This window comes from Rhinoraja longicauda, chromosome 3, assembly GCF_053455715.1.
Source record: "Rhinoraja longicauda isolate Sanriku21f chromosome 3, sRhiLon1.1, whole genome shotgun sequence".
In the NCBI taxonomy this organism is placed as follows: domain Eukaryota; kingdom Metazoa; phylum Chordata; class Chondrichthyes; order Rajiformes; family Arhynchobatidae; genus Rhinoraja; species Rhinoraja longicauda.
This window is the reverse complement of record NC_135955.1, coordinates 60,686,317-60,701,098: the sequence shown is the minus strand read 5'-3', so window position 1 is coordinate 60,701,098 and position 14,782 is coordinate 60,686,317. Positions and strand designations below refer to the sequence as shown.

Sequence of the window (14,782 nt, the reverse complement as noted above, 5' to 3'; positions counted from 1 at the left end):
AAAGATAATGATTCTTGCTGGGTTATTGATCCATAGGAAATCAGTAGCCTGGCAGTACCCTGCCAAATAAAGATTTTCTTTGTGAAATTGTGGCTGTAATTAAACGTTTTTCAGCTATTGCTGAATGCTGTCCGCACTCGACATACACTGTCTTTACAACAAAGTCACTGAAAGGAAGCATGCAGGTACTGTAGGCAGTGAAGAAAGCCAATGGAATGTTGGCCTTCATAACAACAGGAGTTGAGTATAGGAGCAAAGAGGTCCTTCTGCAGTTGTATAGGGCCCTAGTGAGACCGCACCTGGAGTAGTGTGTGCAGTTTTGGTCTCCAAATTTGAGGAAGGATATTCTTGCTATTGAGGACGTGCAGCGTAGGTTTACTAGGTTAATTTCCGGAATGGCGGGACTGTCATATGTTGAAAGACTGGAGCGGCTAGGCTTGTATACACTGGAATTTAGAAGGATGAGAGGGGATCTTATCGAAACATAAGATTATTAAGGGGTTGGACACGTTAGAGGCAGGAAACATGTTCCCTATGTTGGGGGAGTCCAGAACCAGGGGGCCACAGTTTAAGAATAAGGGGTAGGCCATTTAGAACAGAGATGAGGAAAAACTTTTTCAGTCAGAGAGTTGTAAATCTGTGGAATTCACTGCCTCAGAAGGCAGTGGAGGCCAATTCTCTGGATGCTTTCAAGAGAGCTAGATAGAGCTCTTAAAGATAGTGGAGTCAGGGGGGTATGGGGAGAAGGCAGGAACGGGGTACTGATTGAGAATGATCAGCCATGATCACATTGAATGGTGGTGCTGGCTCGAAGGGCCAAGTGGCCTACTCCTGCACCTATTGTCTATAAGATCATGAAATTAATCAAGAACTCTGCCTAGTGCTTCCCTTCTGACCGAGGACAAAGGTCAACTAGACTGCTTAATTGCTGCCATAACTAAAACTCGCTAATTCAATATAAAACACATTGAATATTACAACATCAGTTGTAATCTTATGCTGAACAGTGCCAAGATGCAAAACGTTTATACATGGACAAAACAAAATGATATTTATCCCATATTCAAAATTCAACACATGAAATGAATAACATACCATTCATCTTGAGGAAATTGTTTTAAAATTTCGTCAATGATTGGCTGATAACAAGCATCGCGCTCAGACATGCCATCTTCACTCCAATCTCTAACAAACTGCTTAATAGTGGATTTCAGTTTGTCCATATCAAAGGTGGATGCTGGTTTTAATCGTCCCAGGTCAGACTGTAATGGCCAAAAATAATCATTGATTACCAAATAAGAGACTAGTTGACATGAATAACCCTTTCAAGAAGACCTTCTCCAAAATATTTGTACTTTGAAAACAATTCCAGTTCATTATGTAAATTGCATAACATTACATTAAAGTTATAATATAAAAATGAGTGCATCCTGATCAGCCATTTCATGCATCTCTCAAATGGGTTTTTGCCCTATATACTTGTGTCTGCTTCATTTCAACATCTCTATTTTATTCTACTTCATATACCCATTGAACTTATCCTAAATCCTGACATAGCTTCTACTTTAATTGTTAATGCCAGTCGTGCATTCCATCACTTCAAGAATCAAAGCAAGAAGAAACAAAAACTGTTTTTGATATGAATTAATGCTGGATTCTTCTTTGAAATGTAGAATCAGTACTGCTTCTGAGATGAGAAACACTGCTTCCATAGCACTGAGTTTAAGTCTGTTATCTAATTTAAGAGTTTGGATATCACAATGCACAATCTTACATGCTCTATATGCAGCAAAATTGTAAAGGACAGAGATGACCAATTTAATGTTGGAAAATTATATCAACCAACTCAAGTAGAAATAACAAAACAAAATACTGTGTCACAAAGAGGAAATATCTTAAATAAAATCAGGAAAGGTTATACTCAGCTTGTCAGACAGCATCTGTGGAGAAAGTTAAAGTTCCAGGCTGATGACCTTTCATTTGCACTTTTATCAGAGAGTTCTGATGACAGGCCATTGATCGGAAACATTAATTCTGTATCTCTCAGGTAGGGTCCCGGAGAGTGTTGTAGAGCAGAGGGATCTAGGAGCACAGGTACATAGTTCACTGAAAGTGGTATCACAGGTAGAGAGGGTGGTCAAGAAGGCCTTTGGTACATTAGCCTTCATCAGTCAAGGTATTAAGCATAGAAGTTATGTTATAGTTGTATAAGACGACGATGAGGCCATACATGGACTACTGTATTCAGTTTTCTTCACCCTGCTAAAGGTAGGATGACATAAAGCTGGAAAGAATGCAGAAAAGATTTATAACGATGTTGCCAGGATTTGAGTGGCTGAGCTATAGGGAGAGATTGGGTAAGCTAGGACTTTATCCTTGGAGTGCAGGAGACTGAGGGGTGATCTTATAGAGGTGCGTAAGATCATGAGGGCAATACCTAGGGTGAATGCACAGGTAGAGGAATTAAAAGCAAGAGGACATATGTTTGATTTGAGAGGGACAAGATTTAATACAAATCTGAGGGGCAGCTTTCCACTCTGAAGGTGGTGGGTAGATGGAACAATCTGCCAGAGAAGGTAGTTGACAATAGGTGCAGGAGTAGGCCTTCGGCCCTTTGAGCCAGCCCATTCAATGTGATCATGTCTGATCATCCACAATCAGTACCCCTTTCCTGCCCTCTCCCCATACCCCCTGACTCCGCTATCATTAAGAGCTCCATCTAACTCTCATGAGTGTATATCCTAGTTGAGGCAGATATTATAATAGGATTTAAAAGACAGTTGGACAGGAACATGGATAGGAAAGTTTTACGAGGAGATGGGCAAAAAGGGGACAGATGGCACTTGCTTAGATAGGGCATCTTGGACGAGTTAGGCCAAAGGACCTGTTTCCCTTCTGTGTGACTATAACTTTTCATAGATGCTACTGAACACCCGAGTATTTCCAGTATATCCTGTTTTTATATCAAGATATTATGTTTATTTTGCAAGGACAGTTTTGAACACAGTACCAAAATACATAAATTTACTTAGACCTATATGGAATACTGGATGGTTGCGAGTTAAAAAATGCATGCAATTCCAGTTGTTTAGAGCCAAAGTGGATCTGAGTTTTCAAAAAGTAACATTTATATTTCACTTACCTCCATGTCAATGAATCCATATTCCTTATTTTCAAACATATGATTGCAGTTGTTAATAATTTCTTTTAGAATTTCATAGTTATGTTCAATACATTCTCTTAGTTTTCTCACATGAGGAAGAAAATTAGGAAGCAGCTTCTGATGAGCTGCTGGAAGTGATTGGAATTGCTTTTCAGAACGCGTTACCCTCTCATGAGCGTATATCCTGTAAAGTGAAATTGCATTGAAAGGTACGATGAAACAATTTGATCACATTTTCAGAGCAAAATGACTGAACTTACAAATTAAAATCAAGTAACTTGCATTAAGATATTTAATATTAATGAAATCTGCATTTATAGCGCTCATTGTATCTATAATTTTATATTTTAAAAAGGCTATAATTTTTTTTAATTGGAAGCTTAGTGCAAATTAAGCATCAACTGCTGTGTAGTACAGAACAGATGTAAGTGGAAGACAAATTCCAAACTAATCAGCCATTAGGTGTTGGAATCAAGTATCAGTGACAGCCTTTACTAAACCCATATATCAACTTCTCAAGGCATGGCAGTAAATAAGAAAAACAATGCTGAAGAATGTGAATCTCACATTTTCATCGAAAGATTGACAACAGGCAAATAATGTGAATCTCACATTTTCATCGAATGATTGACAACAGGCAAATAAGCTGGAAGGCACAATTCCAAAACAGAGCAAACTGTGGATATAAATATGTTATATTGTTTGTTGAAAATATGCCAGAAAGTGGTTACAAAAAAGCAAGTAAAGATCCTGATTTCCCAAAAAGAAACAGAGTGTACATGAACAAGGAAGTTATAGCAAATTGTATAAACTCAAGCACTGTTTACAGTCTAGGCACTATATTTTAGAAAAGGTATACTAGTTTTGGAGAAGGGCCAGAAAACAGGATAGACTTGACAGGCTGCGTTTGTTTTATTTGGACCAGATGCGGTTGTGAGGAGATCCTACATAAGTCATAAAGTTATAAAGCCATACAGCATGGAAACAGGCCCTTCGGCCCAACTTGCCCCCTCTGACAAACATGTCGCATCTGCACTAGTCCCACCTGCCTGTGTTTGGTTCATATCCCTCCAACCCTGTCCTATCCATACAATCCATGCACCTGTCTAATTGTTTCATAAATGTTGCAATAGTCCCTGCCTCAACTACCTCATCTGGCAGCTCGTTCCATACACCCCAGATGTTACCCCTCAGATTCCTATTAAAACTTCTCCCCTTCACCTTAAGGTCTTTACATTCATGAAGGGTAGAACAGAATAGAGCCTGTACCCATTGCTGGGACAATAAAAAAATGATTGACTTAGAATAAAACAAGTTCCAAAAAAAACCCAACCCAAAACTGACATGAGAAGACTGTTTTCCGACAAAGTAAGTCATGGAGACAAGGCATGGATAGAGGCACCTTGACCCACTGAACTCATGCAAACAATCAACCACCCATTGAAAACTAATCCTAATTAATTCTATGGTAGACACAAAATGCTGGAGTAACTCAGCGGGTCAGGCAGCACCTCAGGAGAGAAGGAATGGGTGACGTTTCGGGTCGAGACGTCAGTCTGAAGACCCGAAACGTCACCCATTCCGTCTCTCCTGAGATGCTGCCTGACCCGCTGAGTTACTCCAGCATTTTGTGTCTACCTTCGATTTAAACCAGCATCTGCAGTTTTTTTTCCTACTAATTAATTCTATTTTCATTTCTTTATCAGACTCATTAACTTCCCTTAGCTTCTAGCACTACCCTGCAAACTAGGGGAAATTTACAATGGCCAATTAACCCACTAACTCACATGTCTTTACGACCTGGGAGAAAACTAGAGCATCCGGAGAAAACCTATGTGGTCATAGGGACAACATGCAAACTACAGCCAAGACCTTCCATCAGGATCGATTCCAGGTCTTTGATGCTGTGAAGCAATGAGTATACTGTTCCTAGTGTGTTGCACAGTAAGTGGTCAAGATCTATAATATATTGCCTGAGATAGCAATGGGGATTCAAATGTTACATAAATATCTGAAAGGTAAGAATCTAGTTTAGTAAATATTCTTCCTTTCAGATACTTCTGTAACTGTGGACAGAACTAAAGGGAAAGTGGGACGGGATATGATTCTGTAAGTTTGTTTTAGAATAAGCAAAGTAATACTGTAACAGACAGAAAAAGGTCACTGAATCTAGAACAGAAGAACAAAATTGTGTCAAAGACCCATCATCAATCCATTACTGGTTTTGAAGACTGTTCTCATTCCACACTGATTAAAATAAAATGACTATAAGAAAATAACTGCAGATGCTGGTACGAAGAATGGTCTCGACCCAAAACGTCACCCATTCCTTCTCTTCCGAGATGCTGCCTGACCTGCTGAGTTACTCCAGCATTTTGTGAAAAAATAAAATGACTGAATCATGCATTGATGTTCTGAAATTTTTGCCTTGGATATCTGTCCGTCACCACAGGATAACCTACAGGCATGTGCTATATTCCCATTCAGTTTGGATGAATAGAAAGTATCTACACAATATTGGCCAAGAGACCAAAAGATTGCAGGTACTTACTAAATTTGATAAAGTAATAATGTGGATCTATGTACAAGTTAATATAAGGAAAAAATATATTTATCTCATACAATTAGATTGTGATTTTTTTTTGTTTGGTTTAAACTGACTATAAAACCCTCAACACTGTCAAAATTAATTAAGGAAAATTTGTATAGGAAGGAACTGCAGATGCTGGTTTATACCGAAGATAGACACAAAATGCTGGAGTAACTCAGCAAGACAAGCAGCATTTCTGCATAGAAGGAATGGGTGACCTTTCGGGTCGAGACCTTTCTTCTCCAAACTGAGTCAAAGGGTGACGCTTTGGGTCGAGAGCCTTCTTCAGAATGAGAGTCGCATTTTGAAGAAGGCTCTTGACCCAAACATCACCCATTCCATCTATCCAGATATGTACAGGTATGTAGGTTAATTGGCTGGGTAAATGTAAAAATTGTCCCTAGTGGGTGTAGGATAGTGTTAGTGTACGGGGATCGCTGGGCGGCACGGACTTGGTGGGCCGAAAAGGCCTGTTTCCGGCTGTATATATATGATATGATATGCTCCCTGTCCCGCTCAGTAGAAAATGTGTTTGGTTTTCACTGGCAAAACTGTGTTGGCAGCATATTTTACATAGTCAACCATGTATTTTGTTTTAAGAATGTATAGATATCATTCACAGATTAATACCAATTTCATGTTTGCGCACACAGTTAAAAACGCTAGTCAGTAATGTAATCAGGGTTTGATTCAACCTCTTTGGAAACCAAAGCACCTCTCACAAATCTTCTTGAGCCTTCTTTGCTGTAAGGGAAGGAACTCTAATTTTTTCACTCTGTTTAACTGTAACCCTTCTTCCTTGGAACCATTCATGTTCCATACCTCAGTATCCTCGCCAAAGCCTTTACTTATTTCCAAATATATGGTGCCCAAAACTGGTGTAATACTAAAATTTTACATAAGTTTAGCTTAAGACACAGGCAAATCTCAGCAGCGGAGGGGAAGAGACTTGCGAAGCTGATCAGGAAGGCCAGCTCTGTCCTGGGTTGCCCCCTCGACTCAGTATAGGCGGTGGGAGAGGAGAATGATGGCAAAGATAACATCGCTACTGGACAACGACTCCCACCCCATGCAGGACACTGTCACTGCACTGAGTAGCTCCTTCAGTGACAGACTCCTTCACCCCAAGTGTGTGAAGGAGAGATATCGGAGGTCCTTCCTTCTCGCTGCTGTGAGACTGCACAACCAGCACTACTCCCAGCAGACCAGTCAACAGACCAGTTAACAGTAACAGTTAAAAAAAGCACCGTAAATGACAATTATCCTTATCTTATTTTTATTTATAATGAATGTCTCTTGCTATCCACTTTGCTGCTGTAACACTGCAAATTTCCCCGGTGTGGGACAAATAAAGGAATATATTATTATTAAATCTGAACAGAATGCTTTGCCACATCTTTGATGATAAAAATTGTCAATCCATCTGCTCAAAGTTTTCAAATTTTTAATAAAAATTCTGCTACCTAACAGGAAACATTTGCCATAACTAAATGAAATCCAAATTCACTGCCTGAAATGTCCACATGAAATTATATTTCATCATGGTGACATTCACAATGAACAGACAATTTCAGTTAAATTTTCAAAGAGCCAACTTATTTCTGGAATTCAGCCTCCTGGTATCTATTATTTCTAAAATATTCCTTCTTAGCACATTTCCATCTTAAAAACAAAAACAAATGTATCTCTTGCTGAACAAACAGGTGGCACATGAATTTTGATACATACAATTTTGATACACAAATTGTAAATAGTTAAACAAATCCCAATGCAAGGAATACTGATCAGCTTTCCCATAAGGCTACAATAATAATAACTACAAAGTTGGCTAACCTATAAAGATGGAATGGTTCTTCAATGGGTAGCTTTTCTAATCTAATAAATAATTTCAAATTTTACTGTAAAAAACATGAGCGAGATAATGATAATCAGGTTGAAAGCAACAGCATATGGCTTTGAAAACAGCACATTCAACAAGAAAAGTTCCTTTCCTTGAATAAAAAACTCAAATATATCTAAAATGATAAAGAAATATATCAAGTAGTTGAAGTTAAACTACATGAAATTCAGTACCATTGTTTAATTTTGCCTAAGAATTATTTAATAGAAACATTTTAAAGCGCTGTATTTAACAGTAAATGGCCCAGGACACTTAAGAAAGGGGCAGTCTAGGAAATGTCAGTGAAGGTAGACACAAAATACTGGAGTAACTTAGCAGGACAGGCAGCATCTCTGGAGAGAAGGAATGGGTGACGTTTTGGGTCGAGACCTTATGTCAGTAAAGCATTGGTGATCTGAGTGCAGTCAGGGGAGGTCAATTGATTGTGCTTTCCTGTCACATAATGCTGCGGGATTGCTAGGACTCTCAGCACAATATACATCACCTTATTACCAGCTAAATGCACCATGTAAATAAATAACTTTCATTTTTGAAAGTGTGATTAAAATATAAATAAACTGTAAGTATTACACAAAATACAGATAATATTATGTTTTGGGAGGATTTATAGAACAATTTCAATCAAGATCTCAAATAAGTTAAAGTTTATCTCCTTTCTAAAAATTTCCATTTTCAGTAACAACTTACATCACTTTCACCAATTACATAACAAGAGAAATATAAAATTCCTGTTAATGTATCCACATAGATTACAGCAGACACTGGACCATACTACTGGATGTTATCCAATTGCCAAATGTTAAAATCACAGGAGTGATCTGTATAATTTCTAATTAAATCAGCACATTTTTCATCCACAGATTGTGATCCATGATTCAACTTTCCCAATTATTTTAACTGCTATAGTCCCCACTGTTTAAATGGATTAAAGTCATTTTGGAAAGAGGTCACTATTATAGAAAAGTAGTGAGCAGATCCAACCACTGCAATTTATCAAGTAAACAATTTCAGCCTCACTTCAAGTAGGCTCATTGCAGTGTATTTGTAATATCTTATGTATGGCTTCTTGCAATGTGGTAATGCCATATTATTTAATTAAACCTGTTGTTTTGATTTTAAGGGGGCGGATAATTGGACCACAGCTTTGCAAGGGTCTCTTTTGCTTTATACCAATTTCCCTTTGGAACTTAATTCCATTTGAACTCTAGCTTAGCACAGCTCTTTTCTCCGCCGCGCCGCATCCCTTCCCCCCCCCCCCACACACCCTCTTTTCTCCGCCGCGCCCCCCCCCCCATCCCCCCCCCCACACACACACACACACACACACACCACTTCTCTCAATCTCTGGTGTATGTTGTATATAACTTTTCAAAGTTCTGATAAAAGATCCAAACATAAATCATAGCAAATTTACAAGCCAAAAGATGACCAACTGGTCCATCCCAGATAAAGTAGATGAACAAACTCATCCTAGAACTTCTTAAATGTAATGAATTAGTCTTCCTCAATCACCTATTTAGCCAGTATGTACTAAACGTTATCAATTCTTAAGGTGATTTTTATTTTCATATCTACTCCAACTCTTTAGCAATTACTTCAAGTCAATGTTCCCTTATTTCCTAAGCCATGACAAGGGGCTAACAAAAGACTACAGACGGCTGGAGGAACTCTTAGTGGGTCATGCAGGACCTGTTGCAGGAAATGGACCGTCAATGTTTCAGTCAAGATCCTTCCTCCAGTCTAGAGGAAGGGGCTTGACCCAAAATGTCAACCAAACATTTCCCTCCATAGATGCTGCCTGACTTCTGTGTTCTCCAGCAGTCTGTTCTTGCTCCATGAGAAGAGAAATGTTATTTTATTTCTCTGCAATTAAAAACTCACCTATCCAATCATTCCTCTTGGCTAAATGTTTCCATTGTTGGAATACCCATGTAAATATCTTCTAATCCTCTCCAATGTACCGACATTCTAACCGCCATGCGACGATTATAATGGTACATCGTTATCAAGTTGTGGTCTGTGATCTGCAACTCTGGGATATTCCACAGCACAGACTTCTCTAAATTATATTCAATTAGTTGCTTTACTGCCCTATTCTAGTTACTTTTACCTTAGCTGTGTTTTTCTGTCCTCAGATAGTGCCTGATCTGTTCTAACGTTTTCAAATTCACTGTTCATACTTTTGAAGGAGCACTGTCAATCTGGAACTACCATTCCAGATTTAATCATTCAGTTTTAAAATGTATACATTTAAGAATTCTTAAGATTATTGATAGGTTAAAAAAAAAAGGGATTTATATGTAATTTCATTACAGACATTGTTTAGTTTGCATATCAGCATCCATAAAAATACTTATTATTTATATAATGTTCTCCAAATAGCTCTCTCCACATATATATGAAACTTAAGGTCACAGGTATCACAAAATGCTGGAGTAACTCAGCAGGCCAGGCAGCATCTAGGAGAGAGGGAATGGGTGACTTTTCGGGTCGAGACCCTTCTTCAGATACCTTTGATTTGTACCAACATCTGCAGTTATTTTCCTACAAAACTTAAGGTCACAGATCAGCCTCAAATGAACTAAGTTACAAAACAAAACACAAACTGTTGGAGGAAGGCTGCAGGTCAGGCAGCATCTGTGGAAGGAAATGGACTGACGACTGAATAACATTCCTGATTCAAAATGTCGTCTGTCCATTTCCCTCCGCATATTTTGCCTGACCTATTTAGTTCATCCAGTAGTTTATTTTTTTACTCAAGTTTTGAGCATCCTCAGTCTCCTGTGCCTTGAGCTAAATGACAGAACAAGCTCAAACAGCCCAATCTTACATTTGTATTAATTGCACCAGATATCATCATTGATACTTTAAGAAAATAATGACGGTCCATGACAAAATATGCAGGATACAACCCTCCTAATTTTGAAACATTTGATTTGGGAACCATTTTAAGAAAAGGTAGGTTAAGGGTAAATGAGTACACAGTAGGTTTCAATGCTAACAGACTGAAAGCCAATCATTCAGTGCTGTTGTTTAATTCTGTGACACTGTGTAAGCGCCACAAAATGTAAAATAAAGTAAATCTGAAGCTTGAAAGATTAAAAAAGCAAAGAAACAATTGGAAATTATATATTTTATTTCATTAAACAGTTAATTTATAAATATATAAATATTCTAAATAACATGCGAAGAGTTCCAAACTGGATCTCCAAGTTCAGACTGAACACTGAAATCACAGCTTTTCTGAAAGGGACCATTCATTATTCTGCTAAATGTTCTGCTAAACCTCCCACATGCAATAGGCGAGTAGATGGGCAGTTACTATTAGTTATATAAATTGTCTAAAGTCCTATCCTAAAACAGTTTGAACAACAGCAGATGATACCAACAAAGTATGGCAATACTTAAGTCACAGAAAATAAACTTCCACTGATAAATCCTTAGGGGAATCTAAGACGTTGTAATATTCTTCTCTGCCTTCCCATCTCCGCATTGGTGTACACCGCATTTACGTGGTGAGATAAACCATTGGGGTATCATTAAACCATTATGTTTAAACCAAGGCACCGACTGCCCAGGCGGCCTGTAAACATTTCTGAATGATGTATTCCAGGGAAGCTCGCTCATCCTGAAACGAGGTGATGAACAGCTGTTTTAAAAAATTTAAAAAGGCAAGGACAGACCTTCAGGTTATAAACAATGTCGGAGCAGACCCGGGTTGCGTGTTGCCAGTCAGGCCCCGAGACTGATGGTCAGGCCCCGAGACCGGCGCCCAGGCCTGAGCTGGATTCACCACCCTCCCACCCTCCCAGTCAGTCGATTGCCGGCTGTTTTATTCACAGGTTTACCTATAATATTTAAAAACATTAATGATTTTCCAGAAGTGCTCTTTCTCCAGCCGCTCCTCATCATCCTCCTCCTGCTTTGCCCCCTCCTTCTCCTCCATGGGGCAGTGATGGTCTTGCTCGTTCTCCATCTTCTCCTCCCCGCCGCCGCCGGGGCAACCGGCTCCCTCTCAGCCGCACCACCGCGCAGCGCCACGGCACAAACGCGCCGCCCTCCCGACGCAGCGCCACCAGCGGCCCGGAGGATGCACCGTCTGTCTGTCTGTCCACGCCCCCGCCCCGGTGCCGAGGCATCGGCGAGTCTTTGTACGACAGCGACGCTCCCCACATGACCATAAAACAAGGAGAACGGGAGGATACACCTGCTAAAATGCACCCATTTTGAAACACAGCTCCTTTTAAGAATAAGCACAGCCAACAACGTTTTATCTATTTCACTCAACCCTAACAATTGGTCGTAGAAATAAGGAACTGTAGATACTGGTTTACAAAAATAAAGACACAAAGTGTTGGAATAACCCAGGGGTCAGGCAACATCTCTGCAGAACACAGACAGGTGACGTTTCGGATCGGGACCTATCTTCAGATACTTCAGTCTGATGAAGGGACCCCACCCGAAACGTCACCTATCCATGTTCTGCAGTCGCTGCCTGGCCGCCTGAGTTACTCCAGGTCATAAGGTCATCTGATAGGAGCAGAATTGGATTATTCGGCCCATCAAGTCTACTCCGCCATCAATCATGGCTGATCTCTCTCCTAACCCCATTCTCCTGCCTTCTCCCTATAGCCCCTGACACCAATTGGTGGAAGCATCAATTACATCAAGTTCAAGATTATTGTCATATGCACAACTTCAGAGGTACAGGTGATGATCCAGATCAGTTAAATGCCCAGGTACAAAAGTAGGAAGTGCAGTGAAGTTAGAGGAGGCAGTCCAGAAATTACACAAAAAGATGTTCCCCTTGTTACATACAAACTTTAATTTTTGCCCTCTGCATCCTTTGTTTTGATTAAATTCTAGATTACAAATCTAATGGCCTGGATTAACAAACCAGAGATGTCAAAATTAAATAGTTCATAATCTAGAATTCCATTTTTTTAAAGTGATTTTTGCAATAACACATTTGATTGACAAGTGTACTCCATGGAAGTGTACTTCTATTGCCCATACTTACAGCAACATAGTTGACCATTGAAATGGATTAGCAAGCAAGCTTTTCAAGTCAAGTCAAGTCAAGTCAATTTATTTGTATAGCACATTTAAAAACAACCCACGTTGACCAAAGTGCTGCACATCTGACTAGGAAAAAAAGAAACATACAGTGGCAGGCAGCCAAACACAACGGCGCGGCCATCTTGAACAAAATGTTAATTCAATCACCCACAGTCCAACAATAAAAGCACTAAACAGGCACCCAAATTACCCAACCCCAAAAAACCCCCCAAAACACAGTCCAACAATAGAAGCATTAAATAGGCATTCAAATCACACACCCCAAAACCCCCAAAAACACAGTCCAACAATAAAAGCATCAAACAGGCACTCTACTGTGCTAAAACAGTGGTGGGATAAACCATACAGAACACCTGACTCCAGCTGATGCACCAAATCTGGGAATAGCCCAGTTAACCTTACGAGGATGTTGCCATGACTCGCGGGCCTGAGTTCTTGCCAAGTCTGGTGGCACCGCAGAAGCCTGGAATGGTTCCTTATTTGTGTTGGTGTTGACTATGCAGCAACGCCGACCCCCAAAATAGTCCGTGGTCATCTAACGGACAAGCATAATGTGTATAATTGAGCGTCGAGTGCGATGGTGTCACATTATACGGTTGAGTTACGCCGCCTTGCGGAACATTTAGTATGCGACTTTTGGCAACAGCAAGGTTTATTGCATTTTCCATGCCAGATCTGCAAAGAGACCATTTTCTCTGTTCACTGTTGAACTGTGCTTGGCAGGAGAAAACATCCTCTTGAACATCGACACCAGGGGTGCCATAACTCTAATGAGTCTCCGTGGAAAAAGCGTTGGAAAGGAAACACACCCACCCTTTGGGACATTGCAGTCATCCAGCATTGCAGTCATCCAGGTAACGTTGCGGAATTTTAAAATAATGCACGGTGCCCTTATCACACAACAACCAAACCGTGCAGCGCAAGCTCCTGGTGGCGAAAAGGGCAGGGCTGAACATACTTGGTCACAAACGGCTGATATTTTAAGCTCAACTGGCAGGACGCATACAAACTGAGCGATAATGATCATGTGCAAAATGGCATCACTGAGTACGCGGATCAGTTCAAACCGGAACAGTTCTCCCAAGGGCGTTGAGATTGAACTTGACATCGACTAGGATGCATTGTGGAATTTCATGAAAGCTTCCAAAAGCTTGTCCAGTGTCGATTGATCCTAGAGATTGTTTGATCGCCTACCAGGTGGCATTCCTGAGACTATTCAGTACTATTATCTCCATTGTCACGTCTGATGGTAGCATAAAAATGTGCACGGATTAAAGGATGACGGTGAATACCATGGCTCTTTCCGACACCTACTCGATTACGCGAATAGACGACTTAGTCACAAAGCTAATGAATGGGAAGCAATTCACCACACTTGACCTGTCACACGCTTATTAGTAGTTGGTTTTGTTGCCCAAATCTCACAAACTTGTCATGATCAACGTCCACTGTGTGTTGTTTTGCTATATGCGACTTTCGTTTGGCATTTCCACTGTGCCCTCAGTCTTCCAGCGGACAATGGAAAGCCTTCTTGCCAGAATCCCATGGGCACCTGCCCATGCTTGGCCCATAACCCTCTAAACCTATATTATCCATTTACCTGTCCAAGTGTCTCTTAAATGTTATGATTGTACCTGCCTCAACTACCTCCTCTGGCAGCTCGTTCTATATCAGAATCAGAACAACCTTTATTTTCATCCAAAAAAACAAGTCTTTTGGACGAAATTCCTTTACCCACAGTCCAACAATACGAGCAATACAAATAAGCAATAACACACACAATCACAAACCAACACAAAACAAAAAAAAGAAACATCCATCATAGTGAGTCTCCTCCAGTCACCTCCTCACTGTGATGGAAGGCCAGAATGTCTTTTCTCTTCCCCTGCCGTCTTCTCCTGCGGCCAGGCTGTTGAACTTGCCATGTCGGGGCGGTCGGTGCTCCCGGGGCTCCCGACATTGAAGCCCCCACCGGGCGGAGAAAATCCCGTGGCTTATTTACGGCCGTGCTGGACGGTGAAACAGCCGCAGTGGTCCAACCCAAGCCCCA

At 40.4% G+C, this 14,782-nt stretch overlaps 1 protein-coding gene across 2 annotated transcripts in view; it reads right to left on the bottom strand.

The window, feature by feature from the left end:
- carnmt1 (carnosine N-methyltransferase 1) overlaps nucleotides 1–11,671 on the bottom strand; it is a 51,568-nt gene extending 39,897 nt beyond the window's left edge. For both annotated transcript variants that reach the window (XM_078396249.1, XM_078396250.1), the window contains exons 1-3: nucleotides 11,502–11,671; nucleotides 3,143–3,347; nucleotides 1,096–1,262 (exon numbers count right to left, since the gene is read on the bottom strand). In XM_078396249.1, coding sequence (XP_078252375.1) covers nucleotides 1,096–1,262; nucleotides 3,143–3,347; nucleotides 11,502–11,629 — 500 coding nt within the window. In that variant the 5' untranslated portion in view covers nucleotides 11,630–11,671. The remainder of the gene's footprint in view (nucleotides 1–1,095; nucleotides 1,263–3,142; nucleotides 3,348–11,501) is intronic.
- Between the last annotated feature and the right edge of the window lie 3,111 nt (nucleotides 11,672–14,782).